We start from the raw sequence: 13,426 nt of genomic DNA on the forward strand, positions 1-13,426 counted from the left end.
TGAATGTCTTTTAATCGGTTTTTTATTAGGCAAACGGTCCCTAATTTAAAAAAAAAAATACTTGCAAGGTGGCGGTCCATTTGTGAAAGCAGAAATGGAGGCGAAACCGATTAGAGAGAAACTTAAAAAAAGGAGAAGCGTGGGAGTGTTTTAGTGAAGTTGTTAACGAAGATGAATCAAGTGCAGGGTATATGTAATATGCAACGGCTCTATGGTGTTGTATGTAAATGAAAGCCAAAAGACCGGTACCTCAAATATGAAACATCATGCTAAATTGAAAGCATAACATAGCTGGCGTTTAGGATGAAGTGGCACTGTTTTTGTTATTTTTCTTGCTGTAACAAACTTTTGTATATATACACACACACACACATACACGCCCCCCTTTGATTTTATTATTTTTTTCTTTTTAAATATTTCTTAAATGATGTTTAACAGAGCAAGGAAATTTTCACAGTATGTCTGAAAATATTTTTTCTTCTGGAGAAAATCTTATTTGTTTTTCTCTCAGCTAAAATTAAAGCAGCTTTTAATTTTGTTAAAACCATTTTAAGGACATGATTATTAGCCCCTTTAAGCTATATTTTTTTCAATAGTCTACAGAATAAAACCATCGTTATACAATAACTTGCCTAATTACAATAACCTGCCTAGTTAACCTAATTAACCTAGTTAAGCCTTTAAATGTGACTTTAAGCTGTATAGAAATGTCTAAATAGGGTCAATCATTTTTCAAATGTAATTTCAATATTATTCAAATGATGTTTAATGGAGCTAGGAGTTTTTACACCGTTTTAACATTTTTTTTTTGTCCTGTTTTTTTAGCGTTTTTTTTTTTTTTTTTTTTTTTTTTTTTTTTTTTACATTTTAAGGACAATATTACCCCCAAAAGTAATATATTTTTTATATTGTCTACAGAACAAGCCATTGTTATGATGATTTGCCTGATTACCCTAACTTGCACAATTGACCTAGTTAAGCCTTTAAATGTCACTTTAAGCTGAATACGAGTGTCTTTAAAAACATCTTGTCAAATATTATTTACTGTCATCATGGCAAAGATTAAACAAATCAGTTATTAGAAATGAGTTATTAAAACTATTATGTTACATGTTTCATTACGTTAAACAGAAATTGGGGAAAAATGTACAGGGGCGGTAAAAATTCAGGTGGGCTAATAGTTTTGACATCATCTGTATATGTATCCTTGTTTATTTGTTTCAAAAATGAATTTTAAAAATAAATAACTACAACATAATTACTGTACTATATTTTTTATCAAGCAGAGTGCGAATGAAATGCAAAAATTGAGCTAAATATATGCATAAAAATATATAAATTTGTATGAGATACATATTCGTGCCAATTGTGGAGGAATATTAGTAAACTGAAAGTAACTCAAACTTTCCATCTCTCAGGATTATAAGCCAGAAGAGGACCCGGAAATCTTTCACTCAGAGAAAACAGGTCGGGGACCTTTAGGACCGGACTGGAAGGTGAGCAAATTCATTAATCTATCAGAGATTTGAGCTTCTTGTTAAGTTCATGTTTTGTAAAGATTATATGTGATTTCTCTCTGAACAGAAAGAGCTGTTGGCCAAGCCGGACAGTCCTCGTATGTGTGCATACAAACTAGTCACTGTCAAGTTCAAGTGGTGGGGCCTTCAAACCAAAATAGAAAACTTCATACACAAGGTTTGTTATTTTGTTACATTTTTTTTTTTTTAGAATATAATAATTATAATATATTATTATATTACATTGTTTTTAATAAGGTCTTACAACAGCTTTGTTTGTTATATATATGTGTGTATGTATATATATATATGTATATGTGTGTATATATATATATATATATATATATATATATATATATATATATATATATATATATATATATATATATATGTGTATATATATATATATATATGTATATATATATGTATATATATATATGTATATGTATATATATATATGTATATATATATATGTATATGTATATATATATATGTATATGTATATATATATATGTATATATATATATATATATGTATATATATATGTGTATATATATATATATATGTATGTATATATATATATATATATATATATATATATATATATATATGTATATATATATGTATATATGTATATGTATATATGTATATGTATATATATATATATATATATATATATATATATATATATATATATATATATATATATATATATATATATATATATATGTATATATATATATATATGTATATATATATATATATATATATATATATATATATATATATATATATATATATATATATATATATATATATATATATATATATATATAAAGATTTTTAGTCTTGCTCCTTGTTTATTTGTCCCATTCAACAGTTTGTGTATTGATAATTATAATAATGATATGTTATTATTATAGTTTTTTTAAATAAAGTTATATAATAATGTCTAGCAACAGCTTTATTTGTTATGATAAAAAAGATGTCTGTGCATTCTTAGTCTTATTCCATATTTATTTGTCTCACATTAATGATATTTGGATTATTATATTTAATATTATTATTATTATTGTTATATTAAGTAGTTTGATAATAATATTTTATAATAAGGTGTCACAACAGCTTTGTTTGTTATAAAAAAGATTTTTAGTCTAACTCCATGTTTATTTGTCCCACATTAATGATATTATTATTATTTTATTTTTTTATTTTTCTTATTATATTAAATAGTTTGATAATAATATTTTATAATAGGGTCTTACAACAGCTTTGCTTTGGAAAAAAAAAAGATATCAGTGCGATTTAGGTCCATTTATAAAAGTGCCATTCAACAGTTTGTGTATTTATAATTATAAAAATGATATATTATTAATATATTGCATTGTTTTTTTAATAGTTATATAATAAGATCTTACAACAGCTTTGTTTGATACAAAAAATAGAGCTCAGTGCATAAAAAAATATGCCAGTGAAATCTTAGTCAAGTGTGTTTATTTGTCCCATGAAATAGTTTGTGTATTTATAATTACAATGAAAAAATAATATTGTTATTACAACAACTTTTTTTGTCATGAAAAAATGTATGTGCAGTCTTAAGGCCTGTTCACAGCGGGATGCTTTTGCTTGCATTTTCCGTTGACGTTTATTGCCTCATAACTAAATAAAGGGCGGCAATTTAATCATGTACACCAACACGCAAAACGGCAGGCGTAAAAACGTCATTTTTAAAGAAACGCCTCATGCTCGTTCTTTTTTTTTCTCCACCAATCAGATTGGCACTTTTGTTCACGTGCACGGAGCTGCTGAAGTTACAGTAAACAGCACTTGGAGGCGCTCAAGCACAAAACTGTCAATGTGAGCGCACATTGATGAAGATGCCCAGTGGCGATATAAACGTGGAGCTGCTTTTTGCACTGGTTATCAATGATCATTTCTTCATAGCTAGAGTTGGAGCTGCTACTTGCACCATCCATGCTTGTTCAAATCACCAGTAACTTTAACAACAAGCGTGTCAACTTTCTGCCCTCTTCTTTGTTACAAGCAAGTGTCAGAAGCTTAAAGTTGTTTAGCGCCATCTAACGTCAGTGAGTGCTTTTGCATACTCTTTTGCTCGACGGTTGTGAAAATCGCTCGGGTTTGAATTCGGAAAAACACAAACGAAAAGCGTCCCGGTGTGTACGAGCCTTTAGTCTAGTTCTGTTTATTTGTCCCATTCAAAGGTCTGTGTATTATTAATTATTAATATAATAATATAATAAATATAATAATAATAATAATAATATATTGTATTGTTTCATAATACTATTTTATAGTAAGGTATTACAACAGTTTTATTGAAAAAAAATGTCAGTGAATTCTTAGTCTAGTTCTGTGTTTATTTGTCTCAATCAACAGTTTGTGTATTAATAATAAACAAATAATAATGTATTATTATATTGAATTGTTTTATAATAATGTTTTATAATAAGGTCTTATAACTGCTTTGTTTATGAAAAATGAAGATATCAGTGCATGTTTAGTCTGGTTCAGTGTTTATTATTATTATTTTTGTTATTATTATTATTATTAGTATTATTTCTTTATAGTATATATTTTTCTTTTTTACTTTTAGCAAGAGAAAAGAATCTTCACCAACTTTCACCGTCAGCTGTTCTGTTGGATCGACAACTGGGTTGAGCTCACCATGGAGGACATTCGCAGGATGGAGGAAGAGACGCAGCGAGAGCTGGAGGAGGTGAGAATGATGTTTGCACAGAAAGCATGTATAGTCATTCCCACCCATTATTTATTGGCAGATATTCTTATTTCCAGCTGGTCAGATCATAAAACGCTATTCCTTCCATTTTGCAGTCCATTCATGAATGCTTTTAAAGGGTCAAGGATGCATTTTTTTCTGAGCCAAGTGACTTAATAGTGTCTTTTTTTACTGACCTGATTTAATATCAAACCTCATAAATTAAAAAAAAAATATATATATATATATATATATATATATATTTATATATATATATATATATATATATATATATATATATATATATATATATATATAAAATATTTAATGACTAGGATATTACTGGCTTTTTACATTTTAGTTCAAACAATGGTTAAAAAAAATTATTTCAATTTGACCATTTTAATGCAAATATAGACAGGGAAAGTAGATGGTTGCGATGGTGTTTATTCTTGGTTTTAAATTCAAACTGAATCTTACAATTAGGCCTGCACCATTAATCATTAAACCTGAAATTACGGTTTGAAAAGCTGCGATTTATTTAGTTTATTATGCTGTGCTTAAATAGCTGTAAATAGCTGCGTGAACATTTGAGTTTACTCGCTTCATTTGCGCGTCAAACCTTGCTTCATTCGCATGTCAAATGCACATCAGAACAGGATGATGGTGGTGATGGGCAGGGCTTCTGTCTGCCCGAAGACTCTAGCTTCATAGCTAAATGGCTAACATGGATTTTATGAAGAAAATAACAGTGTTTATGTGCTTTATGAAGACTGAAAAACTGCGTCGATACGTTTAGGGTCGTGTCTGAGTCCACTACATCCTTTCAGAGGTGCATCCAGCTCTGTGAGCTCATAAACTCCTTCAGAAACTGAACTTGGATGATGGAGGCTTTCAGCGGTGCTTCTGACTGAGCCAAGCCCAGTTTGATGAACTGTTGTCGGTGAAGGGTGGAGGATTTCCCTCAGAACACCTACAACAGGTTCTACGTCACAATCACGCCCCCACAAGAGCAAGCTTCTGATTGGTTAACGCGGCGCGAATGTCCGCTGAAGTTCAGATTTTCGAACTCGAGAGATTCACGCGAAACGCTCGTTAAGCGCGTCAAACTAGCAAAACGCTCAATTCGCCCCGCGCCATCCGCGCAATTTGCATAATTCGCGCCGCAGGATGTCTATTCACGTTTGCATTGACTTAACATGTAAATCCCTCGCGCTTGACGCGTGTTCCGCGTCTGGTGTGAACGCAGCATCACTTTGTACAGGGAGGTTAAAGCAGTACTGGTTGATCCAGACACACAAGCGTGTGTGCTGAACGGATTTTCTCTACCACATCTATCATGGGTCAGCTGTGATTACTAGGGATGTAACGATTTACTGTGAGCTGGTTGAAAATCGATTTAAATACGTGACTTTACTTCGGTAGAAGTGTTGAATGAATCACGATACATGTTTTGAACCAAGAAAAAAGGTTAATTTCAAACCCTGCGACTGGTTAAAACCAGTGGTGATGAGGTCTTAATGTATGCAAAGAGTCTTAAAGGTGTTAAAAGCTATTGAATTTCAATCCTTGATTCATTTATATACCCTCTGTAAGTATATATGGCCCTAGATTAACTCCATAAAAAAATGTTTTTAAATAAACAGTAGTACTTTGATTATTAATCCTCTTTATGTCTTAATCCCCTTTAGTCTTTCTTATGTCCTACTAAAACCACCACATAAAACCTGCAGCTCTTTGAAGTTATAATAAATTGCGTTTTAAATTGACTGATAAAAAACTGATAAATCGCAATTAGTTTTTTGTTTTTCTCAAATCGTGCAGCCCTACTTACAATTATAGCTGTAGGTCAGTGTGCTATTACAAAAACACTGAGTAAAGACTATTTAATAGTGTACATGCACAAGCTGTACATCATCAGCCTCCAGCACACATCTGGACCATTTTTATAGCGTAACGTGGGCGTTTATATGTGTGGAATAAAATGTTAGTACCTGTAATATTAGCACCAGGGGTCATAATTTGACTGTAGACATAAAATAGTAGGGTCTGTATTTGAATTGACTACTGGACTCGGTTCTTGAAGGGGTTACAGATTTCAGCTCGTTCTGATTTTTCATTATTATTATTCTTTTTCTCTCCGCTGGTTACTCCTGGCAAAGTGCTAATATTCTCTATTTTCAGTTGTGTGTTTTTGTTGAACGCGTACCAGCTCAAGTGTATAGTATTTGGCCCAGATTCTTTCCTCTACCCAGTAAATATGACGATCCAACGGCACGCAGTCTCTCCAAACTCTGACACGCTCTGTGATCACTTTAAGCATGCAGCCAAAGAAAACCACAAACTCCTCACTGCCTGGGAAATATCGATCAATACATTCTCATCCAAATCCCGAAGGCGTAGTCGCTTATTAGTTTTATTCTGCAGCGGTGGCTTTGCCAAGACCAATAAAGTGATGGCTTAACCGTCAACCCATCAGTCATGTTAAAAGTTCTATCTTTCTTCTAACCGGTTGATCTTTAATTGCCTTCTGTTGTAAAGACTGGCATTTTTTAAGCGGTTTGTATATGTAGCAAGACATTATATTAAACAAACAGCTTTTTTTTTGTACTTGCTACTGTCCAGTTGCCAGGAGAAAGTATGTATTTGGACTAATATTTGATGAATCAAGTTTACTTTGGCTTTGCAGGGCTTTACAGAAACCTTCCAGGGTATATATTTTTCAAAAACCTCATTTATGGAAATGATGGTGAAAATGTTTCCAGAGAGGATTATGTCAACGTTAACCCATTCACTGCCACTTTGCTGACACAGACGTTTGTTAAAATGGGGAATTCCCTTTATAAAAGTATAGTTATAGTTTATTTTACCTGATGAATTATGTTTCTTTTAGTGTGGCTGAAATGAAAGCAACTTTAAAATTTTTATAATTTTGTTTTCATTGAAACAATGTTATTGGCTACAGAAGGAACTACTGTTTTGTAATAATTGGTAATAATCGAATTAACCTAATTTGCCTAGCTAACCTGATTAAAGTAGTTAGATCTTTAAATGGCACTTTAAGCTTAATAGCTAGTAAAATATTTTGTAGTACTGTCATAATGACAAAGGCAAAATTAGTATTAGATATATATATATATATATATATATATATATATATATATATATATATATATATATATATATATATATATATATATATATATATATTAGGGATGCAACAATACAGTTAGCCCACGATTCAATACATACCTTGGTTTTTTTAACATGGGGTTTGGTTCTCATGGCTTTACACGCGTGTTTTTATTTTATTTTATAGGCAATAGGAATAGTAAGAGGTTAAGGAGAAAAAACAAATACAATTTATTGCAATACTCATTTTGTTTTACTTAAAAGCCACGAAAAGTACACTAGCTCCTAGTGTATTGTGATAAAATGAACACTGAAATCTCACAGCTTTTGGTAGCCCATGTACAAACTGGGCAACACGTAAAATCCTACACTTTAAAAATAATCATACATATGAAGTTAATAAAGATAAATTGGACATTTCAAATAAACATATTTGTACTTAAGTAAAAATAAATGAACCATCTTAATTATTTTGGTGCTGAAATGACAACAAGTCACTATATATATATATATATATATATATATATATATATATATATATATATATATATATATATATATATATATATATATATATTGTTCACATTTTAAGATTAGAAGACTGAAGGGTAAGAGATCTCTCAGTATTTCTCACTACTTTACGAAAATTAACCCAGAAAAAGCCAAAGCATTTAGTTTATTTATTTAGTTTAAAAGCATTTTGGCGTCCCAGCTTTATATTCATAGACCTCTATTAAAAGGTGGATCCCTGTAAATAAATACGACATTGTATTGTCCCTGTTTTCTTCCATATGCTTCATGTTCTATTATTTCCTATTTGACACTTACCCTCTAGGTGGACAGGTTAACCAAGTGGTAAGATCGCACCTAATGGCATGTTTTGTTTCTAGATGCGTCAAAAAGGAAACGTACGAGGCACAACAGCATCTGAAGAGTAGCCGAATCCTTTTTAGTAACCAGAGGCAGGTGATGAGATTGTGTAAGTGGTGCAGGGGGAAAGAAGTGTGTCCCGTCACACATTCATTTCTCACGTTCCTTTCATCTGCCGCCGCCGACTAACCCATCGCTTTCTCTGCCATCATTTCAGCTAACCACAACTAACTCTTCTTCTTCTTGTGTTCTCCTTAAACTGACGTGTGGACGAATGTAACCCGAGTAAAAGTGTTAGTCATTTCAGACAAACTCTTGGCTGAACCGCCCAATTGCGTTCGCTCAGGCCAGAGGAAAATAGTGCCTCAACGGCTCAAATTAAAAGCAGGTGTATGCAGCTCCTTGAAAAAAACTCCTCTGCAAGTTATAATGGTTTTAGACTCCAGTTGAAAGGTAGAGGTTTTTTTTTTTCTGAGGCGTTCTTGATGTTTGAAGCAAGTTTGGTGGCCAATTTTTGTAGCTTCCAAACGCTGCGTTTTTCTGTTGAGTTCTTGATCTTCTCTCTAAATGGACACAGGCTGCAATGTTTATGAAATGGCCATCTTTTTTTTTCAGTTTTCTGTGTACAACAAAATGCAGTAATTTACTTGCCATTGTGTTTTTCCAAACACCTATAATTTGCTTTCTTTCATGGAGGTTTTTTTGAAGCATCTCCATACTCATTTTCTATATGGTGCACACAAACTAAGAGTGACCACTTACTATCGAGGTTTTCCCAAAAAAACAAAAAACAAAAAACTTGTATTTACTATTTACAAACTTTATTATTATTTATTTATTGACTCTATTTATTAACTTTAGTTATGTATTTAAAGGGGACCTATTGTTCTGAATAGGGAAGAGCCGTATTCCATTAGAGTTTTGAATCATCCACCATGGTGAGTGTTTATTGCTCCACCTCTTTTGAAATGAGGGCTGAGAGTACAATCTCATTTGAATTTAAAGCGACAGTCACCAAAATGGCACAGTTTGGATCAAAGTCTAAAAGGGCTGGGTTCAGAGAGTTATAAAAAATGTTTGTGGCTTATTTTTGCACTGAAACTTTACATGCACATTTTTTAGGCTGTGTGAACTGGAAGTTTATTTAGATGGCTGTTTCTCAATACAAGGTACACAAAGTTCGGACTTGTGTTTTTGGAAGTTCAGACTTTCCAAGTTCAGAATTAGAAAAACAAACTTCCGAACACCCATATCGCAATGCTACGAGAGTGATATTGCATTTATACGACAGTTCGATGGCATAATTGTGTATGTAATAAAGAAAATCAAACACGAGTCAGTGCTGATCTTCTTATGCGTTCTCAAATTGCTGAAGTGCGATTTAGTGCGTTTATGTAACGAGTATGTCTCCAGCATTTATTAGATTTGCTAGGAATATTTATAATGTCTCCGGTATGAATGCGTCCTGAAGTGAAACGGCTATACGTCATGTTTGCTGGCCTCTCACATCACGCATCTGTCAGTCATCCAGTCAGTCAGTAAGTAACCTTAAAGGGTAAACAAATAAGGCACAGCACTACTACGGTTAGAGAAAAGTTTGCGCTGTTATAATTCACTTACCTTTTAATATGTTTTGGTGCGATTTATTACCCGCTATTAAAAATAAAATGTTTTGAATGAGAGTAATGTAGCCGTGGCGGGATGAATCTTGGTGTGGCGCCCCTCAATGAAAGAATAAATGTAGCGGAAACCATGCAAGTCTCAACAACCCTTTTGTATAAGGAACTACTTCCACCATTTGTTCACATCTACAGCTGACAGTCAAAACGGCAGAAACCATAGTTACTTTACCAACGTAATAGTACTAGAACTAGTGTTCGAATTATGTCTACGTGATGACAAAACAGATGACTTTGCTCACATTTTAAGATTAGAAGACTGAACGGCATGAGATCTCCCAGTATTTTTCACTATTTCACAAAAATGTACCCAGAAAAAGCCAAAGCAAGGCAAACATTACTAGATTACGATGGTATAAATACAACAATATAAAATACAAAGGAAAAAGTTTGACATAGAATGTAACTTAACTGTTTTATAATGATTTGTTCAGCTTTAGTTTTAAATTCACAGAGTATGCGAGGACACAAGTCAGGTACTACTTTAAATGGAATGGCAGTGTACTTTATAACATCACTTATCTCACCATGGATTCATTGGTTTTACTGTACATTAACAATAAAATGATTCAATTGTATAAAGTATGGCCTTATATTTAAAACTATATTAATATTGTGAATAAATATTTTTGATTTAAGAAAATATAAACAGGTTATTATACACAGACTCCTGCATAATAAATTACAATGGACATTATACAAGTATGCAGTAAAACAATAGGTCACATACTGTACACTGTCACAGTGTCACATACTGTATTCATAAGGTGTAATTCACCCAGAAATGTCATATCTGTCTTCATGTAATGATGTATTTGCGGCTACGAGCTGACCACGAGCTGTTTGTTTACTGCCGAGAATGCTTACGCACGCCAGTGACGGCTACTTTAGTTAACACAACCTGCATAGGCTGTGAATAACAGGTAATAAAGTTGTAAATAACGTTCAGTTTGTTGCACAGAGCAATTGTTTGAGAGCTGCGCTTAAAGAATGATTTGCATATGTGTGTTTTTATCACAATGATGGCAGCCGTGAGCCGCACTCGGAAGTGAAAATGAAACTGGCCGCACATCATTTAAATGATCGTTTCGCATTTTACAGTTACGATTACAAGCGTTTGATATGTTTTGTCTTTCATAGCTAACACACAGTGTTGTGCATGAAAATAAATGTTTAACTGTCAGTATAACTACTGTAGACTACAGTATATAATGTTGAATATAATGCAAGAGGAAATCTGATCATGACAAATGTCTGATTTTACCAGGGAAAACAAATGGTCTAATAATGTTGTCAATGACAAATGACAAGCACATGTCTCAAACATAATAATTCAACTTAATAATTATGAATAGTTGTATTTAGATGTCATCATTTTACTGTGAATTAACAAACAGGACATATTGAAAGTCTGTTCAAGTCCACCATAACGACTGTACAAAATGTAGCGTTTTAAGCAATGGTAGACCTACACATAGGCTTGACATTGTTGTTGCACCATTTGAGAATTAATAATATTAATAGCCTACTCGTATTAACCTTTATTTAACATCTAAAGAATCGTGAGAAAATCGTGATCTTGATTTTAAGCCAAAAGAAATTCATGATTCATATTTTAGCCACAATCGTGCAGCCCTTGTCATATTGATGAGTTCCTATTTGAATATTCTTTCATTTTGTTGAAACAAGAAGCCTCAATGTTTTGTTAACTTTTTGTAGGGAAACGACAGAAGGGTAAATGAAAACAAAGCTTTTGATTTCATGTGAACTATTCCTTTATTTTGCTTTTGGTCATATGTGTTGAACATCTTGAGTCGCGTGTTGATCTAGCAGAATTTCTGTAAGGCATTTATGAAGTTCATTTTATAGACTTTTTCTTCTCGAGAGAAATTCAGCGCCTGTCGAGAGTCAGAACGGAGAACAGCCGCTTCATATTTGTGTTTTTTTCCCTCCCTCTGTGTTTGGCTCTGCTGTAAAACGATCTGGAAGAGATGAGACTCTCCTCAGCCGCTCTTTCCAAGCGTCTCTGCCCGATTATGTTTTTTTTTCTCTCTCTTTCTCATTTCTCTTCATTGCTTCTTCCATGCACTGTGTTCTTGGTTTCTAATCACCGCTTTTGTGTTTGTTGATTTTTCCACAAGTGTGTTCGCACTCCGCACATGTGAGCATGTTTCTGCTCTCTTTGATTTGAGTGAGCGTGCGTTCAAACACGTGTGAGTGTGGACAAAAAAAATCACCTACAATGAATTGAATTCACATGGTATACTAACCTGGTGCAATTTTGGTAACAATGTAACAAGTTCACGGCTGTGCAGAACTTTGGCGTTTTCTAAGGCATTATTAACTAATTGCATGTCCTAAATGTTTCTACTTTTATGTCTGTCATTTCATTTAAATTGTTTATATGTACTCAAGGTACCGACAGGGTCATGGAATTTTTGAAATATCATGGACTTTGAAATAGTGTTTTCCAGACATTGGAAATCAGGAAGTTTACACTACCTGACAAAAGTCTTATCGTTGATCCCAGTTGTAAGAGTAACAAATAATGACTAGTTGATTGTTTGGAAAATTGGCAGAAGGTAGATTTTTCCCATGAATCATCTGTTGAGCTGCATCCCAATCATCACCAATACTGCAGAAGACCTGTTAGAACCCACATAAACCCAAGATTTCTTCAGAAATCAGTCAAGTTTGGTGAAGGAAAAATCATGGTTTGGGGTTACATTCATATTGGGGCGTGCGAGAGATCTGCAGAATGGATGGCAACATCAACAGCCTGAGGTATCAAGACATTTGTGCTGCCCATTACATTACAAACCACAAGAGAGGGTAAATTCTTCAGCAGGATAGTGCTCCTCATACTTGAGAGTTCCTGAAAGCAAAGAAGGTCAAGCTGCTCTAGGGTTGGCCCGCCTAGTCATCAGAGAGTCAGAAACAATATTCATTCATTTTCCACTGCAGCATGAATTTATATTCTATACTGGACAGTATTTCTGTTAAGTGACAAGACTTTTGTCTATAAGCAAGGTCTTACATTTTGGTCCTACTTAAAAATTTAAAATGAAGGCATGATCATATTTTATTGTGGTAAAATAAGCGTAATTAAGAGGCTTTTGCCGTTCATATAAGCCACTTCTGATACCAAATGATCTACTAGAAGTCAAGTTATTTGTTGTTCCCAAAACTTGCCAACAAGACTTTTGTCAGGTACTGTATATAATTGTAAAAAAAAAAAATATATATATATATATATATATATATATTTATGTATTTATATATATATATATATATATATATATATATATATATATATATATATATATATATATATATATTTATATATATATATATATATATATATATATATATATTTATATATATATATATATATATATATATATATATATATTTTATATATACATATATATATATGTATATATATTTATATATGTATATATATATATATTTTTATATATGTATGTATATAT

At 32.3% G+C, this 13,426-nt stretch overlaps 1 protein-coding gene and 1 long non-coding RNA gene across 6 annotated transcripts in view; one reads left to right on the forward strand and one right to left on the reverse strand.

Moving 5' to 3' along the window:
- The window catches only part of LOC147834968 (uncharacterized), a 722,499-nt gene that overhangs the window by 280,345 nt on the left and 428,728 nt on the right, over positions 1–13,426 (reverse strand). The window lies entirely within an intron of this gene.
- The window catches only part of pitpnb (phosphatidylinositol transfer protein, beta), a 41,555-nt gene that overhangs the window by 25,776 nt on the left and 2,353 nt on the right, over positions 1–13,426 (forward strand). For 3 of the 5 annotated variants that reach the window (NM_200920.2, XM_087269041.1, XM_087269043.1), the window contains 3 exon segments: positions 1,419–1,496; positions 1,585–1,695; positions 4,132–4,254. In NM_200920.2, the coding sequence (NP_957214.2) occupies positions 1,419–1,496; positions 1,585–1,695; positions 4,132–4,254 (312 nt within the window). 5 annotated transcript variants of the gene reach the window in all.

Source organism: Danio rerio, chromosome 10, assembly GCF_052040795.2.
Source record: "Danio rerio strain M-AB ecotype USA chromosome 10, GRCz13ab, whole genome shotgun sequence".
NCBI lineage: Eukaryota > Metazoa > Chordata > Actinopteri > Cypriniformes > Danionidae > Danio > Danio rerio.